Genomic DNA, 21,145 nt, shown 5'->3' on the forward strand with positions numbered 1-21,145 from the left:
CCTGGAGGTTACAGGAAGTGGATGGAGAACAAAGCACAAAATATGAGCTTCAGAGTGTGGAGGGGAGGAAAAATGTCGGTTGTTTTATTTTGTTTTATTTTGGTTTTATTCCAAGCACACATGTCCATGTATTTTATTGTTGTAGCCAGGTATTCTTCTTATTCCTGACTGGAATCTGCTTCTACAGTTTATCCAAATTTGGGAGAGCTTAAAGATTTTCAACCCCTTTTACAGCAAAGCTTGATGACTCATTCATCAGATGACTATTTTCTCAGATATAAATTCTGAGGAAAAAATACATACAGTAGACAATTTACAGAAAGATGAATCTGTTCTTTTCTAATAGCATAAAAACCTGTCACAGTGCTTCAGAATGAAGGTTTGAATAATGAAGAAAGTGAAATGTGGTAGTTCAATTAACTTGGGTTTAGTTAATGAAATTATGAAAAAATAATAAATTAAACTGAAAAAATATATGTTCAAAGAAGACTTTTGAAAGTGGATCTTCCCCGGTTCCATGCAACTAGAAGCTCTTAGTTTTAATAAGCTAAAAGAAAAAAAATAAATCCTTAACTTTGCTAAATTACTAAAATTGTTAAAAGGAAATTTCTGTTGCATACCCTCCACCTGCTCAAATCAGGACAATCTGATATGTGCCTATTCTGAAACCTGTTTTTACTCCTTCTCTCATCCTCATTACTTGAAAACAGTGGTGCTATTGAATCTCCATATATAATTTACCTAATCACCTTATTTTTCATTACTTTTAATCTGCAAGTTAATTGGTTATCTGCCATGTCACTGTCCAAACAAGCAATATATGTGTATGTCAGTGTTTCTCTGAAAAAAAACAAAAAAATAAAAAAGAATGCCTGCTCTGCATAGTCAGGTAGCATATTAACTAAGGGAACAGGTCTTAATTTATTTATACATTTGTAATTTTTTTCCTGGTAGCATCTATGGAAACTCTAAAGTCAAAAGGTGAGCAACTTCATTTGGCTTTTTAACTTGAAATGGAAGAATACTGTTGTTAATTCTCCTGTAAAGGAAAAAGCTTCTTGGGACAAACCTGCTAATAGGTGTGACTTAAGTAAAACAAAACGGACCTTTTAAATTGTGATGGCTCCATTCTTGCAGCATATCAAGGCACCTCTAGAAAACTTGTGTCTTTTATCCAAGTTATCCATAGACTGACAAACTGTAATTCTCAGTTTCTAACCCAAACTATAAGGTTTTGGTGAAAGGCAGAAAGATAATAATATAATCACAGAATGCTATGACCAGGGACATCTCACACTAGACCAGGCTGCACAACACCTCATCCAACCTGGCCTTGAACACCTCCAAGGAGGGGGCATCCACAACCTTCCTGGGCCACCTGTTCCAGCACCTTACTACCTTCTTAGTGAAGAATTTCTTCCTATTATCTAAGCTAAAATCTACCCTCTTTTAGTTTAAAAACCTTGCCCCTTGTTCTATCACTACACTCTCTGATGAAAAGCTTTCCTGTAGGCTCCCGACATTACAAAGAGTAATATTTCTCTTTTTGCCAATACAGTTGCAGCACAAATCCAGGGAATGAACAGTTTTCTTTACTGAGTCCAGTAAGTTTTACAGGGACGTTCAGTGAAACAGATTTTGCCTTCCTTTCGTACAAGAACTGCTGATGGGAAAAGGAGGGAGGTGTGGGAGTATCAGTGCTTGCTCCAAAGGTTACTTCTTTCCTGAAGGCACTGTGAACTTGGACTGGTGAGAAACCTCAAGGGCTTAAGTTTGAGCTGAGCAAATATTTGATTTTTTGTGTCAGTGTCTGACATTTTACATGTATACAATGCAAGATACTAGCTCCCAATTGCCTTCAAGAACATGACAGAAGTCAGTTGTATCCTAGACACAAATGGGAAATGGAATGGCAAGTTACAAACTGCATCTCACTCTCAGCCCTTGTTTATTTGTATCAATGACTACCTTTATAAACATTTCCTTTCAAACAAATAGGACTGCATGTATCAACTGCCCAGACTTGTGGATTGTGGTCTTCAAGCTGTTCACAACAAATCAAAGGCAGGGGAGAGATAATTTCCAGTTTTTAATAAGCTGCTATCATTCAAGCATCAAGAGTTCATCTCTGAAGCCTCATTGACATTAGCTGGTAAATACTGGCACAAGGAGTCAGGCTGAAGTGCAAGGCAGTAGAGTGCTCTTCTGGAGCACAAAGCAGGGTTGCAGAATCACAGCTGTGGAGATTAATATAAGGAAATCAAAGCTGATACATTATTTCCCTTATTGGATGTGTTTAAGGTCCCTGCTTTATTGGATAAATTCATAATGCTGTTATTGCTCTGCAGCTAATTGTATTGAGCAAAACAGAAACCAGAGTAATTTAGGCATTTGTTCTCTTTATACTCCCACCAGATAAAAACACAGAAACTAAAGTGGAAAAAAAAAATATGTTGAGTTAAGCTTCTGCATTTTTAGCAAATTCCAGACAGCTATAGCTGAAAATAAAGATAGCCTTGCTGCTATGGGTGACTGAATATAGCTTTCCCCTATTGCTTGAAGCCTCTAAGCAAATCTTTTTGATACATTATTATTTCTTCTGTAATGCTGTACTATGCACATGAAGTCAACATTTCAACACTTGTGAACTCATGTATGTCAAGTCTGTGCCCACCAGGGTCTGGAAAGAAGTGAAGCAGTTGATTATTGCAAAATTCTGCAAACTTTTTCTTTGGCCACTATTGGGAAATGTTGTCATATACCCTTTGAAATTGCTATTCCCACTGAATATATTTACCCTTGTATTAAAAGTTATTTTATTTAGGCCACTTGTAAAGTTTCCAAAGAGAATTAGCAAGGGTATAGAAAAAACAACAACAACAACAACAAAAACCACAGAGATTTCTTTCATCACTTTACAGTCTTTTTAGTGAATAACATATTTACTCAAATAAGAAGTAAACATTTGTGTATATGTAATAGGTCCTCATTTTGTCTCCTGCATTTTTCAGGATGGAAGCAAGCCCTTTCTAATGAGTTATTGAATTAAGGGGCACTTGAAAAGATTTTATAGGAAGATCACAGTTCATTAAGGATGGCTAGAAATCATAGATTTCTATGATAGAAAACAAGAATAATTCTGTTATTTCTGTTGTCAAAAGAGCAGTCTCACAACTGAAAAAGTTAATCTCAGCCATCTTAGTTTTACCATAGGATCACCCTAATGTTGAACTCAAAATTATTCTCCAGTATTTAAGTAAGTAACTGTTTAGTTTTAATCACTCACCAGTCCCCATTAGACAGAAATAGCTGATGTTAGTTCTGAAGTAATTGTTAATTCCTGAAAAACTACTTGTTAACAAGTGATCTAAATTTAACTTTATGAAACCCAAATATAGCCTGTACTCCATGGAAAAAAAATGTATTTATACTAAAATGTTGCAGTAGTTTCTTTTGTGTCTTAGTAACAATCACAAAGGAATGCTGTTATTTTCCTTTAAGTATAATTTTTATGATGACAAATTCCAGTAGACTTTAATAGCTACATTTTCAATAAATGTGAACAAAACCATTGTTTTTTAATCTGTATTTGTTCTTTATGCTTATTTCTCATTTTTATACTCTTAATGCATTTAGACTTAGCAGCTCTCTGGGTGCAATGTGGTTTCCAATATTCAGTAGCTGCTGGCTAACTTTAAAATTTTTCAGCATATTCATGGAAGGCAAAAGGTCCTGTTCTGAAAAGAATTTGATGGAATTATCATCTTTGATAACTGAAAAAATTAATCTATTGACACAGAAGAGGGTCTGAGCCATTCCCACTAGCTTGTACTTTTTGATGAACTGTCAAGCTCATATGAAATTTTGTTGCATTTTTCCCACAAAAGGTTCTGTACCTTGGATATGGCAGAGGATTATTTAATTTTTTCACATAAGGAACAGTTCCTAATATCATAATTCACTCTTCTTAGATTCGTGATTTCTTAATATTAGGGACGTCGTGACGAGGAGCTCCTGTCTCTGACCTCAGGGTTATGTGAGCAAAGTGTTGTCTCCAGTCAGAGTGAATTCTTTTAGCTTTCCTTCACACTGAGCAGACCTCTCAAAATAGCTTTAAAAGCAGTGACATTTTGGAATGCATATTTCTAGTGTGTATGTTCGTTATGCAACGTGACTCTTTTGGGATAAAAATATTCTGACAAATTTGATTGTAGCCTAAAACTATTGAGACTGCAGAAGTATTTGAATGATAAATTTCTCTCCTGGCTACTTTCAGCACAAAACAATGTCTGCTAAGCTCTGCCTCATTTGATTCCAAAGAGCTCATGATGGAATCAGAGAAACAATTCCCTTAGAAATTTCCCATTTGATCTACATTATGTCAAGAAGTCAGGAACTTTGTTGAGAAAATACGAAGTATAAATGGGAGTCCAGACTCCATTTACTTCATCTATTTATTTTCAACTATAATTTACTGAAATATGAATCCCTGACAAATTTCTAGTTCTACTTTTTATGTACATTCATTTTATTTTGTATTAATTCAGGAAGGGTTGGTTGTTTTTTGTGGTTTTGATTTGGTTTTCGGGGGGGGGGGGTGTTTGGGTTTTTTTTTAACACCTGATGTTCTTCTGCTGAAAAGAAAATTCTAACATATTATAGTACATCTATATTAAGTAACAAGATTAAGTATCAGCTTTTCTAATAGGAAACACCTGCAATGGAACAATTATTTACAATTTACAATTACATTTTTCACTCAGAAATGTTAAGAACTTTGAAAATGCTCAGTGGAAGGGATGAAATCTTGAGCTATTCAGAAAACATGAATAGAAACAAATAGAAATAGAAATAATAATAGAAATAATAGAAACAAAACAAAACATTATTTAGAGCCTTATTCCAAAGACTGACACTATATGTACAGGCTTTCTGTTTACACAGACTGTTAAATGACACCTGTTACCCTGATGTTAAAAGGTTTCTCAGTATTACCAAATCTCGCACCTCCCTTCTCAGAAAGCAAAGGTAATAATGTAATGTCCCATTTGTCCTTCCAGATACTACATTTCCATGTCCAGATGATGCTACTTGGCAGATCCCAAAAGTTGCTAAAGCTCTGATCTGTCTCAGCAAGTTCTTCTCTTCACAAAAACTCACTCACAGAAGCCTTGCAACACTTCTGAACACATTGATAGTCGGAATACCATTAATAGTACTAACTGTTATTTTTAAAAAGCAGCCTCAACATTGCATACAGAAAATCTTGTACTTTGCCAAACCTGCCACGCAAATTGTCAGAAACTATAAAAGATACTCATGGGTATGCAAGTTTCCTAAGAGAGCAAAATCTCAGCAAGAGAAATCCTTCCTGCATTTCCTCTTCTCATATAATTCAATCCTTAGTGTGAAGCCATAAGCAAACAATCTCTCAAGCTGTTGAAATCAATTTAGGAACTGTGCAAGCTAAAGCTTGCAAGTAATCAGTTGGGTATGTCCAGACACCCTGACCTGGGCTGTTAAAACTGCATCCCCTGGCATCACTGAGGGTCCAGCAACCCTACTGTACAACTGGTTTGGTTCATTCTTTTCTGTTGCAGGAGGAAATTGCAGTGTTCACAAGGACCAAGTTAGGTGCCTGTCCAGTGTCGTCAGTGAGGCTAACTGCATGCTCAAAATTAATAACGTGTGGACGTATTTTGCTGTGTCAGGGGTGCAGGGTGGAAGTTTCTTCTGGTGCAAACAGAAAACCGCACTCACAGAGGGAACCCTCGCATAGCTGGGCAAAGTAGAGACCTGCCTGTTTTGCTCTCTCGTCCATTCTGTGATACCCAGTGCAGTTTAGCCTGTTCCGCCTCAGATCAAGAAGACAATGCTGCTATTTATTTTCTGGAAGAAAAATGTTCTCTCTGCTTTTCCTCTTTTTAAGATACTTATCATGTAGTCATATATTGAAGGTTGGGGGGGAGGAAGCTATGTCATGATTGCAAATTTTTGAAATAATTTGCCTCAAAATAATCTGTAAGCATTTAAGACAAGCTTCCTACTTAAACCTTATCTTTATTTTGCAGCAGTACCTGAAAAGAAGGAAGAAAAAGCAAGGAAGGGAGCAGAGCAAGGTAAAAAGAAAACACAGCATGTTAGCATTATCTCTCTTAAAAGGCAATGGCTCAGAAACAAAAACCTCAGACAGCTGGATGACAGTAACCTTTAAAACCACTGCTCCGTTAGCATTTGCCAGCACTGTGCTGTATTTATCTGAGCAACAGGGAATTTCCTCCAGGAAACTGGCTTTGTCCCACTTTAACAAAATGGCAAATCCCCAGAAAAATCTTCAGGAGAGCAGGCTGCCAGCTCCAGCTGAAATATCCTGTGCTGGGACTTTGTGTCCCACATATCTTGCAAGAGGCTTTCTGCCCCTGCAGCGTGGGCAATGATCAGCCTTTACTATTCAGTCTCAGAGAGTGACTTGCAATGAGGTAAGGGGGCAGAGGTGCCCTAAAGTCAGCTGAGCTGCTTTTCTTACCCCATATGAAACATTAACCCCATGAAGAGCCATAAAGGCCCACTGCAGAGAAACTCAAAAGTTTTTGGGAGCAGAACTTGTAGACATTTTTAGCAAAAAGCTTGGTATTAGTAGTGAGGAGGGATAAATGGGAATGTCTGGGAGTGGGAACACCAGAAGGATAAAAGAACTGCATGTGTTGATGGCAAATGGTTCAGCAGGTCATCAAGCCTACATACAGCTTCTCAAGTCAACCAAGGGACAGCCTACACCCAGGATAAAACAAAACTCAAGCCACTGAGGGATGATGGTGAATGTAAAAAGAAAATCATTGGAGCCTTAAAGCATCTAGACAAAGATGTGCCTTTTCCCATTATATAGACTTATATTTGTTATTACTGTTTCAGCATTATATCCTGCCTATCTGTTTCTTGTACATTTGTTAAAGGCAATTCATACTTTTTTTTAGGTTAGTATGGTAAGGAGCAAGATTGTAAAACACTGGTATAAAGACCCAAAATTTATCAGTTCTGGCTTTCTTCATGTGATATACATCCTAATCTACTGTGTTTTGTTACTAGAGTTCTACCAAGGTGATTTTTGTATTTACTTATGCTCACATTGGCAATTAGAGCCTTGATAATGAATTTGGCATTTTCAATCTCATCATACTGGATTTACTCCAAACTTGCCAGTAACCTCTGGAATGAAGTATAAGATACATTAACTAATGCTGCTTCAATCAGTTGAACTGTTATCCCTTTCTTTTCACCAGTTTCTCAGATTCAGCTTTACCCAGCATTGCTCAAGTCAGAACAGGCACCCTGCAGCAGCTGTCAGCTGCTTTTTAGTTGTCATGGAAAATGTTATAATTAGATGGGCCTTGGCCTAGATTTCTGTCATTGTTATCTCCACCCTATCTGGGTATCTCCACACTATTTTCCATTGCCGTAGAAGTGGTTCTCCAGCCACCTGCCCTACTTCCCCTCTGCTTGGCTGCCTGTTTCATGGAACAGTTATGTGGTTTTTGCAGTAAGATTTGTTCCTTCGACAATGAATGACCCTTAGATGGGACTTTGTCTGCAAAATATTTTAACTGTGCCATAAAGAGCACAGTTCAAGTGGTACAAACCATAGTTTCACATGGTTGACATTGAGCAGAGATTTCTAAACCATGGTTTGTGATACTCGGAGCTCAAAAAGGGAACAAACTATTTCCCATGAGAGCAGTTAGCACCAGCAGCACTATCTCCCCATGACAGCAGCTATCTAGTTTCTGCTAGTCAAAGGAAAAAGTGCAACATGTCATGTCTATTGCAACTAGTCCTGCAGCTACTTCCAAGTGCTGACAGCAGCTCCGTTCCTCTGCTGCACAGAATTGAACACCAACACTTTCAGGTTTTCATTTTTTCATTTCTGCACCCTATATGTGTGTAGCTACTGCCAACACGTTGATCACTCAACTAAAAATGAGCCAAAAAGAAGCTTTAAGGTTGATTTTTTAATATTAGCAGGTACTTGTCTTTCTTATGGAAGAGTAAGTATAAGGTGAATGAAACAGCTCTGTGTTATGCTATGAGTGAAGAGAAAACTGTACCTAATTCACTGATTTCAGGTATCTGGAAGATCTGAGGAAAAGTGAGGACACTTTTTCTTAATCAGAAAAGTATGAATGCACAAGGAAATAGTTTTTAAACTGAAAGGGATTTTTGAACCTTTTAGACTGAGAAGTGAAATAATTTCCTCTGCTAGCTATTGTATGTCAGGATACATTTAAAAAACTAGGGGGATTCAGACCTGGTGAAAATTGGGATTTGCAATTTAAGGAAAACACTAAATATAATAAGACTTACAGGAAAATCTGGAGCGTTGGAGAGGATTTCTTTAGCAATCAGGACATACCTTCATTGTTTCAAGCCTGACAGTTTTAGTGATCACCCGTGCTACTGCAGTTGTGACTTCAAATCTCTATAGTCTGGAAATGGATTAAAAGATTGTAGCAACAGTTCAGTTTACTGATTTTTTACAGCAAAGCAAAGTAAAGCAAAGTTGCCTGTGACATTTTTAACTGTTAAAAGGAGAGCAAGAAGGCAGAGAACTGCCAGAAGTGTCTAGAAAAAGATAGGGCTTTAACCCTTTACACTATTTGTTTGAAAAATGATATGAGCAGATCTCAGATGGTTGCCAGAGAGTTAATCCTTGTTATTAAGGCAACTGAGAATTACTACTTAGAAGAAATGACAAAAAGATTTTTTTCTTGTGGCATCCAATAGTACTAAGAAAGGAGTTAATTACCATCAGTAAAAGCAAAGCATATGAGACTCAGGTTTTTTTATGCTCTCATTGAACATCTGCAAGGAACTAGGTGGGAACCGTGAGTTTTTTCACATGCACTGTGAAGAAACAATACAGTGGAAATCACTTTCAAGATCTATTTCAACATTCAGGGATAACATATATTTAAATGCATTTTCATTGGCTGACTGTATTAAAAAAAAATCCTATGTGAATATGTATTCTAATATTTTTTTCTTTTCTCTTCAATTTTGTTTCCCTTCTCTTCTCTTTCCCCAGATAAACCAAAGACGAAACAAGGAAGTAAGCTACAATTTTACATATTGCTTCTCCCTATAACTGATAAAACAACTTCAGATCTGTAAATAAGTAAAAAAAAACCACATATAAAAGCTCCCACTTCTAGTCAGAATGCATATTATAGTTGATTAGACAAACTAAAACTGATACAACAATGCAGATAATAGTAATAATGGATATGATGAGAAATTCTATTCTGTTTAAGACGAAGTTTCATCCCAATACTGTATATGCTTCCTTGGAAAAAGGAAGCGATTTGTGCAATGCCAGCATGAAAAAAACTATTAACAAAGTTTATATTTTTTATGGAAAATTTACTCTCTCCACACCTGCTAAGCTCACTACAAGTCTCAGTTCTGTATCCTGATGTCAATATGAGCTCAACACTGCAAATCAATAGAGGCTCTTGTCATTGGATTTATGTTACAGGTTGTCATTTTGCAAAACTTACGGGAGATTATCTAACAGACCTCAGTAAATTCAGTCATACAGAATATGGCCAGTGTTTATTTACACTTCAGTTTCCCATTTCCAGGTCAGTCCTGGGTCATTTTTTAAATTCTTCAGCAGCATCTGTGTCACATGCCACACCATCTTAAAAGCCATTTTTTTCTCATGGAGATGACAACTATCTTTGAAGCACTTTCCCAAAGCTTTCTTTGTTTGGAGTTCACATGGGACTTCAAGCTTTGTCAGCTATGACTTAAGCTTTCAATTCAGAATATTTTATATAGTTTTTTTCAAAATGCATTCTGCAGCAATTTGGGTAACTATGTTCTTAATAATGGAGGTGTACAACAACTCTAATTTTTTACAGGTAGGCTTCTGAAAGTAAAGGGTTTAGGTTTTGCATTAAATTATTTATTTTGGTAAAGGCATAATAGAATGCCTTGGAATCACGGAATAGTAGGAGTTAGAAGGAACCTCTGGAGATCATCTAGTGTAGTATTTAGCTGTGTTATTTAATAGATTTCTGTCATTAACTTAGTATTTAAAATTTGATGTGAAATTTTTACTAGGACTATTAGAGATACTTAGTCCCACTGTACAGGCTTCACAGACATATGCAGTAAATTATTTGTTTTCTAACCTGGAAAATTCATGACTGAATCATAAACTAATGAGTACAAAACTTGAAGGCAGAAGCAGAAGAGCAGGAGTAGCATCTCAAGTAGATGTCTGAGATGTAGTAGGGATGGAAACAGAGGGCTTTATTACAATAAAATTACATTTTGAATCTTGTTCTACAACTTCCTTTCCCAACTCTTCTTTAAAAAATTTATCATCTGGAAGTATTGCCTTTTTAAAAGCATGATGTAGAAGGAGAAAATGTATTAAATTTTATCCCTTCAAGTCACTCCCAACAGAACAGGAGATACAACATCATCAGTAAACCGTTTTTCCACTTGATGGTTACTTCTACCACAAGTAGTTTTTTTATTATTATTATTCCTTCACTTTAGATTCCCCCTGAAATCAGTTTGTCATACACAGAGTTGAATGCTAAATTGTGAACTAGAAACTTAATTGATATGATAAATTACTACCAGACACATCCCATGCTTTTTTAACAAAAACAACAATTTCTGAATGTTGTGTGCTTAAGGCAGTAAACTATTCTCACTTATTCTACTATCTGCTAAATACAACTTCCTCCAGATTAGGAGTCTTGACCTCTTATCTTATGTGTAGAAATGAAGAGAGTCTTCTAACAGAATTCTGTAAGATCTCCTGGCACTGAATTGCTACTGAGTTCCTCAATAGAAATTCATATCTGCTGGACAGCATTGCATTATTCTATTTCTTTTATTAAATTAATTAATTAATAAGTAAAGTAAAACAAAATAGTTAATCAGTATTTCTCAAATAACATGTATAAACTGGTGTAGCCAGATGGTTAAAACACTCACTTAATGTGCAAGAATTTGAAATCCAAGTCTCTGTTCTTTCTGACTACTCTGCTTTGGGACAGTCTCATCTGTCTTTTAAATCTTGGTGGGAAATCTTTGGACACCTTGGTATCATCAGCCTAGAATTACGATCTCGTATTTGGTCTGAAGCAGAATTCTTGCCTTCCATCTAGTTCAAATATTTAAAATTTCTTCTACTTTTTACAGGGAACTGCCCTTCCCCTTCTAGTATACATCTAGGATGGTGTGGCCTCACCATCTTCACTACTTGTCTTTAGGCAGAATAAAAAGAACTCTACATCCTCCTATTTGTCACTATGGTGTTACTATCTCAATTTGATACACACCTGACTCAGAAAAGATTAGTTGCAATAATGGACTTGCTCAGCAGAAGTGAACATTCACAGATAAGGAAAACAGAACACAACCAGCTCTGATGAATAAAAATTAACAACTGGTTAGTTTTGTCCTTTCTGTTTAAGAAAGTTGAAAAACAATACTTATCCCTCATTAAGTTGAAGCTTGCAAATTTTATAGGTTTCAGAGTTAAATAGATAAAAACATTTTATGGATTGAACTCTCTGAACAGAAACAAGTGAATTTCATACAGGTCTTCCAGACACTCTTTTTTTGTACTATTTTTCCAATATACAGTTACAGTCTCTCATAAGATCTAGATGCTTTTTTCTATTTTATGAAAAAATCTGAGTTTCTCTCAGTTATAACTTCTGACTTTCACTTCTTTGGTGTAAATACTTTTTTTACAGATCCTGGAAAAGAGAAAGAATTGAAATCTCCAGCTGCTGCTAAAAATAAAGGTAACATGGCTGGACAACATTGTATAAAATCCTTAGAAGTATGTGCATCAAGAAAAAAAATCTTGCAATACATTGGCCATTTTGATTTTATGGTATAGTTTAGTTAGGAATTCATGAGCACAAAACTATTTCAGTAAGTTTCTGATAAAACTTCATTGGCATTTCCTGGATCAGAAGGGCAAAGAGAGCCTTGTTAATATGAAGAATCTGTATGAAAACTTGTAAGTCCAAACTCAGAATTTAGAAACACTTGTTAACATTTCTTATAACAAGCTGCAAAGTGAAAAAGTTTTGAGTGATCTTTGTTCTTTCATCATGATTAAGAAAAGTTCATGGTTTCGCTTTGTGAGCATGCTAAAACTGATACAAATCAGGTTTGTACTAGTCATTTAATTGGTATCATGGCTGAGCTAGAAACTGCCAATTATTCAATCAATCATTATCCCAGCAGTATTAGATCTTAACCTTTTATCACTCTAGCTTGAAGACTAATAAATTATTTTTACAGAACATGCTAAGGAAGAAGGAAAGAATCCTACCTCTTCAAAAGATAAAGGTAAGAATACACAATAGAATATGAAATTTGTTGAAAACTACAGAAAATAGAAAGAAAGTATTAAATTTTTAATTATCTTCTTTAAATCTTCCCCATTATAAATCCTAACCAATCAACATCTAATTGATTAAAACATTCTACAAGATTTATAGCATGAAAAAAGAGGGGAAAAGTATAGAAATAGAATATAGTGAGCCAATTAATGTTTGGAAGTCTCAAAATTAAATAAAGATCACAAAACCACTGTGAGTAATAGTTAAGAACTTTCTTAAGAGGTTGTTCTTCTGAACAAGGCAGTGCTCAATAGGAGCCAGAATTGAATGCTTGAGTAAATCTGTGGACATAATAGGAGTTAAGTTGATGAGCATTTAATTGGGTAATGTACTTTCCAGTCTCTGTAAAAGCTATAGTTAGAAGCCCATAGCTTCATCCAGTCCACAACCTGCAACATGAGAGTTGGTCTGAATCTTTCTTTTATTCCTTCTTTTTTATCTAACATTTACCATGTCTTTTTAAATTTGGTCAGAATGAATGCTTAGCTCAGCTGATTTTTTGTTCATGCATTATTTTTCTGGGTGCTTTTTACCCATCTTATTGTTTCCTTCCTTTCTAGTCATAGCTGTGTTTGAAAGGACAAGTAATTTATGGATAACTCTAATTTGACCTGTTCTTTAGATGATCAGGATAAGAAGATCTGCCATATAGATAGACATATTAATATTTATTCTAAATTATAGTCATTATATGCTATTTCAAACAAAGAACTGAATGAAGAGTTTAGCTCAAGCACTATGGAAAAATGAGGAGAAAAAAATCTAAAAAAAAAAGGAGAAATAATCTTATTTCTAGACATATTTTCAAAGACCTGTAAGCTGTGTTCATTCACTCACTCTTCTTTAATTGGGCAATCACTAATTAGTCCTTTTTTATGTACAAATTAAAATTAAATTATAAAAATTTGCAAATCCTATTGTTCACATATTGTTCTTCTGTGTGTATTCTACTCCTAATGTACGCATGCCCCATTTACATGGGATTAGTTATCTGGTCTGGACCTGAACTGTATATCCAAACTCTCTTGGGGTCCCATGGCCCTTGCAACGGACTGCTTTAAATCTGTTGTTCCCTAATGGAGTTGTGCTGAATAATTAGAAGAGGCACTTGAGAGCCAGCTCTGCCCCCTCCTCCTCTGTGTGCAGCAGCTATGCTCAGACTGCTGCTCCTTGCAAAGGACTACTGAGGGGGAGGGGAAGAAAAAGAAACAGAGAGAAGACCCAAAAAGTTTTTCCTCTTTGGTAAGTTTCTTTAGAACCAACAGAAAGGGGGTTGCCAGCACTGAACTGGCTTCTGTAATATGTCCTTTGCTGAGTGCTCCTACAGCTCTGCTTTTAATCTCCTAGATTCATGCTCTACAGGTCAGTGACTTCAACCTCTAAGCTATTAACAGGTCCCTCTAACATAACAGAGGAGGTTAGATCTTCTTCACCCAGCCTTCAGAAAGGGGTAGACAAGAATTTATTTAAACATCAAGTGCAGGCCATGTTATATCATATTTCCTATGTTTTAGGAAAAAAAAAAAAAGGCAAAAAAAATCTGCAAAAAATTTCAGCATACTACTCAAAGTGTTGCCAACTAGAGCTTCACACAACCTGTTCTAGTGGAAGGTGTCCCTACTCATGCAGGGGAGTTGCAACGTGATGATCTTTAAGGTCCCTTCCAACTCAAAAAATTCCGTGATTCTGTGATTCACACCACTTTATTTACCTTGTGTAATACAGTCGTGTATGCCAAATGCATTACTGATGCTAACAGCAAGATCATGACCTATTACTCAATGCTGAGCATAGCTGGAAATGCACAGCAGGCTCCTGAGCCCCTGCAGCAAGATGGGTGTCCAGCCCAGCCAGGCCTGGCTCCTCAGCTCCTGAGACCACTTGCTGATGGAGGCATTGCTGTTTACCCTAATAGGCATCAAACTTGCATAGCTCAGTGTCTGTTTCTAAAAAAATGGGTGCTAACCAGCAAGCTGAATAGTAAGTATAAATTGTATTGGCAACAAAGGCTCTGTGGAAAGAATTTATAAAGCTTTCTAAGAGGAACCTTTGGAGACCTTGATGTCTTTCTGGGCTATTCCCTTTCCGTATTGCATTCTGGATTACTCTCCTACATAAAAATACATTCAGCACTATAAATTCCTCATTTCAGTCACCATATTTGTCCAAACTCTAGTTCATAAATTAGTTAAAGACTTATTTGCATGCTGCTTTTTACCTTTTCCATGACTTCTTCAAGCTTCCTCAGAGAGTCTTTGTTGCGACTTGGAGTCTTACAGTCTGTTCCTTAAAATGGATGTCTCTGGCAAATCAACATATATTGAAGAACATAAGAAAGTATGGATTTTTAAAACTGCATACACATGCTAATTATGTATCTTGGGAGTTTGTTACTATTCATGGAAAAACAAATAAAGGTGTTGCATTCTTGTGATGATAAACATTTTCCTGGCACCTTATGCAATGAAGAGCCATCATCATACCTCATTCTGTTTGAAGGATGGGCTAATTTTGTACAAAATCAGGATGATGTCCAGACAAAAACCTTATTATAAAGCAGCCTATTTCTCATAAACTGATGTATAGTGGTTTTATTTAAAACAGAGACAGGAAAATAAAGCCCTGAATTTAGAGTTATTGCTGGGATAATCTATAGAACACAACCTTACAATGCTACCTTATGTATTTTATAAGGTGAATAAAACATCTTCAATCTTAGAGTCTAATTTCATTGGCAGTAATTAAGGAGAACATTGGAAGAATATATTTACCATTGCCTTGTAATAAAGGACATCTCAGGGCTTCTGAATTTATACCTAGCTTTTCAGCTTTTTCCTGAAGTAGAGAAGAGTATAGAATCCCACTTACAGCAATTAATATAAAAGCTGATTTTCTGTTGATATAAGTATATTAAAATAATGTGAGGCCAATTAGTCTCTTAGGTATCATTTGCCATGTGTTTTTATGTATTTTATGTGTTATGTGTTTTTATATATCTTACCCAGCTAATTAGTGTAGAAGCTCATGCATCCAGTCTCTAAGAATGGCTCTAAAAGCTAGTGGTAGATCATATATAACTCCTCCCTGAATTTTTCTAAGAAATTGGCTAGAATTGCACTAATCTGAGTTATTACACTGACAGCATTTGTGCTCTATAGATAACATAAATTCACTCTTACCCTGTGTTCCATGATTTGTTTCCCAAACAATGCCCCTTCTTTCTTTCTCGTTTGCTTTTGCCATGTTTTGAGATATCTTTGCATCTTTCTTATATAAGTTATATGTGGATAACAAATCTGTTTATTTTTATGCACAGATTGGTAGGGGAAATAAGTCAGTAGTGCATATTTCTTTCCTGCCATATACATAATAGCACATTGTCATTAAAGAAACAAATGCTTCCTTTAAAGTAAAAGCAAAATGAAATACCATATTGCCTGTAGCATTTTTTATCTTAACTTATAACACACAATTTTTTTTATTTAAAAGTAGGTTATGCTGTGAGACTCACCTATAGAAAAGCAGTGTCTATTCAGTTGTTATTTCCTCCTGTTTCCATCCACTTACTTGTAATTTGCATAATCTTTATCCTAAGGAGTTCACATACTGCTGCTACATCTTTCTATACCATCTTGCTAACCTGGCCCAGCTTCACTGCTGGAGTAGGATGCAAGAGGAAAGCAGTAAGCTGAATGTTGGCTTTAAGCCAGTTTTATGTTTTTTCCCTTCTGGGACCATCAGGAAAGTGGTCACTCAAGAGCAGAAGTTTTAGAAGTCTTCAGTGCATCTCTGTTAAAAATTCTGAAGATGATAACCTGAAGGAACTGTGATCTCAGTAGCTTTGACTCAGGAGGTGGGGAAGTCAGTGCACCATGGAACTGTCCTGTGTTTATAGCCGCATCCAAAAGTTGTAAGTTCAAAGTGCTGAACCTGCTTTAAAAGCTACAAATTGTAGGAAGTCTCAGGAAGACCTGCTACATGAATGACAAAAAAGATCTTATGGGCATATGCCACCAAACACACAAGAGCAAAGGCAATAGTTTGTGCCTGTGGCTGTAGCAGTGGCTGCTGATCTTTGAGATCACAAATGTTCACACAGAGTAGAATGGTCAAGCTGGGTAGTTGTTGTCTCAAGGTTTCCTATGTAGTCAACACATGGGATCCTTCAAAGGGTTTCAGTCTTCTCACTGGTAGTTTTCTCTCAGTCTCCTAAAGGATTCCACCTGCTGCTGTCAAGACCATGCTCCTAATTTAAGTATCCAACCCTGACTGGTGTAATATCCTCAATGGCTTCAGCCACCCTGAAGTGAACTTTTTCTGTTATTTGAAGATGGATAAATGGTACCTCAACAGCCAGAAGGGTGATCAGAGTTGAACTTATTTTGGAAAAGCTATTAATTCCAAATATTCTCTGATACATAGACTTAAAAGGTCAGGAGGCTTGAAAAAAAATTTAAAATGTAGTTGTTTATGCAATATAATGTATGTTTTTCCTGTGCTTGCTGACTCCTAACACATGCTCCCTGAAGGACTGAAGCAAAAAACTTCTTCAGTCCATCAGAGAAAAAAGAATAACCCTTTCTGTCTTCTGGCTCTGGTTAAGGCCATAAGAATCCTGTATTATTACTTGCATTTTCCCCTTCTTTCCAATTTGTCCCTTCTGTGAGGTTTCTACAGACAGAGTGGTCTATAGTGACTTCTGCTCTTGTATTTGCTACTAACATTATTGCACCTTAAAAAATAAAATATGGTTACTAGAGAAGATGTAAAGATAAGTGAAAGTTGCATCCATTTTACTCTTAATTTTTAAATATTTGTTAGTTTTTGTTTTAAGTGTGGAGGGGCAGTCCTATCTTCTAAGTCTCAAAAACTTAATTATCACCTTACAGATTCTATGAAAGGAAAAAATCCTAAGAATCCAGAGGGATCAAAAGAAAAAGGTAAGGGGAAGAGTTAAGATGACACCAGACTGGGTGAAAGTGTTGATCTGCTCAAGGGTAGGAAGGCTCTACAAAGGGACCTGGACAGGCTGTATTGATGGGCCAAAGCCAGTTGTACGAGGTTCAATAAGGCCAAGTGTTGGGTCCTGCATTTTGGTCACAACAGGAATAGTATGGCCAGGAGGGGTAGGGAGGTGAGTGTGCCCCTGTATTCAGCACTGGTGAGGCTGCACCTTGAGCACTGTGTTCAGTTCCGGGCCCTCACTATAAGGACACTGAGGTGCTGGAAGCATCTCCAGAGAAGGGCAAGAAAGCTGGTGAAAAGTCTGGAGAACAAGTCATACAAGGAGCAGCTGAAGGAACTGGGGATGTTAAGTTTAAAGAAGAGGAGGCTGAGGGGAGACCTTATTACCCTCTACAGCTACCTGAAAGGAGGTTGTAGGGAGGTGGGTGTTGGCCTCTTCTCCCAAGTAAATAATGACAGGACCAGAGGAAATGGCCTGAAGGTGAGGCAGGGGAGTTTCAGATTGGATATTAGGAAGAATTTCTATGCTGAAAGAGTAGTCAGACAGTGGAACAGCCTGCCCAGGGAGGTGGTTGAGTCACCAACCACATCTCTAATATTTTCAGCTGCAGGAGCTTGGCCCACTAGCTGTGCACACAGAGGACATGGATTGTTTGATAGTATCTATTTGGAGAAAACCCTGTTTGTTGCTATGAGACAAGCATTGAACACTAATACAAAGAATTATAGGATTCCTGGGCACTGATGACTTTCTGGATAGTACTGAAATGGTTCAAACATTTCAGGGAAACAGCAAAGGCTACTAGAACTGTGCCTGGCGCGTGAGCTATAAAGGCATATTTTAGGTCCAAATTGTGATGAAGTTCCATTTTTTTGACATTCAACACAGTCCAGATAACACCTGGCATAGTGCAGAGTACTGAACAGACAGACAGCAAAGTGAGGCACTTCTGGGAGGAATGTATTATTCCTTGTGAAAACTCCAGAGCACCACTTGGGGCTCAGGATTCTCCTCTTTCTAAATGTTGTTGGTCCACATGTCTCACCTGGGCACCACAACAAGATCTGTGCTTAGGCAGCTTCTGGACTTTCTTTTGTCCTTGGCTTCTGCCTTAACAGGTACAAGAAAGAAAGAACTAGAATTTCAATTATTTCTATCATTTCATTTATTACTTTGACATATATGGCAGAAAAATCAAATATTTAATTGTGTTGTTGGACTATTCATTATGGCATAAAACACATGAATGTACATTTGAAGGATGAGCACTGCTCTTATTTTATACCCATCTTGCCTGTGATTTTAAAAGGTTATATATATGCAGGATGTGAAATCCTGTTCACAGGGAATACCCATAAGACCTCTTTGATATTAAAAGAATAATACAGTCCTGAAAGAGTAATTGGTCCTTCTGTCACTCCTGAATAAAGAAAACTCCCACTTACCTTTATCACCAACATACAGCTTTCAAGACCAGTATTCCTAATATTTAAATTGTATCAATGTGGATAAAGTTTTATTAGGGTTCAGTAAAAGAAAAAAACATTTATGATAACTGCTCTGTAGAATTGTTTTCCTCTTTTCAAACTGCTATTCTTCGTTGTCTACTAGAGAGACAGCTGAACAGTTTCCTCAATGTGAAGAAACTAATGACGTACTGAAGATGTATTATTTTGTATATCCAGGTCTAAAAGGACGAATGAATGACCTTGTTATTTTGTCCTATTCTTTATTTCCATGCTGTGAAATCCATTTAATTGTCACATCTTTTTTGATCTCTACACATCAAATGGTTTGACTTGCTTTCTTTTCAAGTGTCCTCTTATTTCTCTAACCTGACTTATGATAAATGTTAAATGTTTCTTTCTAGAGACTGGTAAAAGAAAAGATGTGAAGCCTCCAGCATCCTTAAAGGAAAAGGGTAATGTCTTATCATAATGTGGTTGCGAAAAAACAAGTAATCTTCATGAAAGAGTCTGCTGGTACCTCAGAGCACTTTCGATATATTTTGAATTACAGGCTTTTAGTGAAGAGGAACTAAACCTAGCTTCTCACTTAATAGACCTGGTATATTGAAAGAAGCAGTGTCTGACAATTCAGAAATAATAAAAACATAACCCTTATTCTGGTGTTCTTTAACCACTGTTTGACCTGCACAGCCAACATTGCAGTGGGAATGCTGGTCTATTCTGAGTGAATTAGTAACAGAGCTGTTACTGAATTCACATGACAGGCAGAGGTGACAGGCTGCACAGGATTGAGTGCATGGTTTGAACTGCAAAAAATTTGCCAGCTAATTTAGTGAGAATTATTTTTTGTTTGCTTTCAAATGTGAAGTCGAGCCTTTTATTGAAGTCAACAGTAATTCTATTTCTTAACGCTTACCTCTTGGGCACATTTTGCTTGATCTAGTGTCATACATGTTTGATATAGTATTGATGGATACAGTGTATACTCATATTACTAACTTTTTCCTTCTATTTTTATGTTTTATATCTTTTCCAGACTCTTCAAAAGGAAAAGAAATTAAGACTTCAGATACAACTAAGGAAAAAGGTAACAATCCCAAATTGAGCTGAGCCTTAGCATAAGATTCAGTTGAGAAAATAAATGTGTTGTGCAAGTATTCCCAAAACAAATCCTCATTTCTTCACTTAGCCATGATAAATATCCTTGACAGGCATCCTTTGCTGCCAAATGTTCTTTTTACCTGAGCAATGAGAGATACTTGTGGGGCTGTACAAGCAAGTTGTAGCAGTAGTACTTTGTAGCCAGCAAAGTTATGAAGACTCGTTTTCTTCTTTCTTAATTTTGTCTTGTTCTTCCTATTTAAAATTTGTCTTTTCAGATAACATTTTTACTTTTCTTCTAGAATACATTACTTGATTGTGCTTTGCTCTCTCTTCTTATACGGAAATATCAGCACCAGCCATTAAATAAAGATCAATTACAATTTATAGCACATGACCTCTTAAATACTAGACCTTTTTAGGCAGTAATAAAATTCTAAGTATTATTAACCAAATTATTTAAGGATTATTTATTCATATAAACTAAATTCAGACAAAACTTAGCCTTACTTTGACACTCTGCATATTTATTGAAGACCACTTGCTCATTAAAATGCGGTCTCTAAAGTTAAATGTTTAAATAATGCAACACAGATAAGAATATGTAATAACTTGCTAACTAATAACAGTCATGGGAGCCATGGGAATATAGGAGTCCATCTTTAAAACATCTAGTCAGTTTTGAAAACTACTTCAGATAATTGAATAATATTACTTCCTATCTTTAGGTTTTCCTTAAGGATCACTAGAAATAATGAGGCGGTATTTTCTCTGACAAAGTTATGACAGTTAACATTTGCAAGTTTTTAAATGTAGCTATTTAACATGGTGTATGTAGGTAGGGAGTAGCAGAACAGTAGAAATCAGCTGGTACTTTGCACAATTGTGTCTTTCTGAAGCGAAGCAGGGTCTTAAGTGCTACAAACGGAACTAGGGTTTAGTCTGAAACTCTTTGAAGTAGCCAAAGTGAATGAACTTGGATTGTCATTCCAAAGTCAAGAACATTAGAAAAATAGGGAAGCATTGTTGTACTCTTTCTTGTAGTTTATCTGAGTCAAAAGGGAATGTTCAAGTACAGTAACCAATACTGATTATTGGTTTAATACAACTTGGCTTTTGTATTTTGAGCTTCAGGCAAGCAAGGCCTACAAGCTTCCTGTTAGGTTCTTGCA

The 21,145-nt window shown here is 36.4% G+C and overlaps 1 protein-coding gene across 17 annotated transcripts in view; it reads left to right on the forward strand.

The window, feature by feature from the left end:
* Positions 1–21,145, forward strand: part of TRDN (triadin) — a 239,479-nt gene that overhangs the window by 157,185 nt on the left and 61,149 nt on the right. For 14 of the 17 annotated variants that reach the window (XM_051616090.1, XM_051616102.1, XM_051616086.1 and 11 more), the window contains 8 exons: positions 955–981; positions 6,072–6,119; positions 9,080–9,103; positions 11,778–11,828; positions 12,337–12,384; positions 17,327–17,377; positions 19,274–19,324; positions 19,909–19,959. In XM_051616090.1, the coding sequence (XP_051472050.1) occupies positions 955–981; positions 6,072–6,119; positions 9,080–9,103; positions 11,778–11,828; positions 12,337–12,384; positions 17,327–17,377; positions 19,274–19,324; positions 19,909–19,959 (351 nt within the window). The remainder of the gene's footprint in view (positions 1–954; positions 982–6,071; positions 6,120–9,079; positions 9,104–11,777; positions 11,829–12,336; positions 12,385–17,326; positions 17,378–19,273; positions 19,325–19,908; positions 19,960–21,145) is intronic. The other 3 variants (XM_051616088.1, XM_051616097.1, XM_051616103.1) reach the window with 1 other exon arrangement.

This window comes from Apus apus, chromosome 3, assembly GCF_020740795.1.
Source record: "Apus apus isolate bApuApu2 chromosome 3, bApuApu2.pri.cur, whole genome shotgun sequence".
Classification (NCBI taxonomy): Eukaryota; Metazoa; Chordata; class Aves; order Apodiformes; family Apodidae; genus Apus; species Apus apus.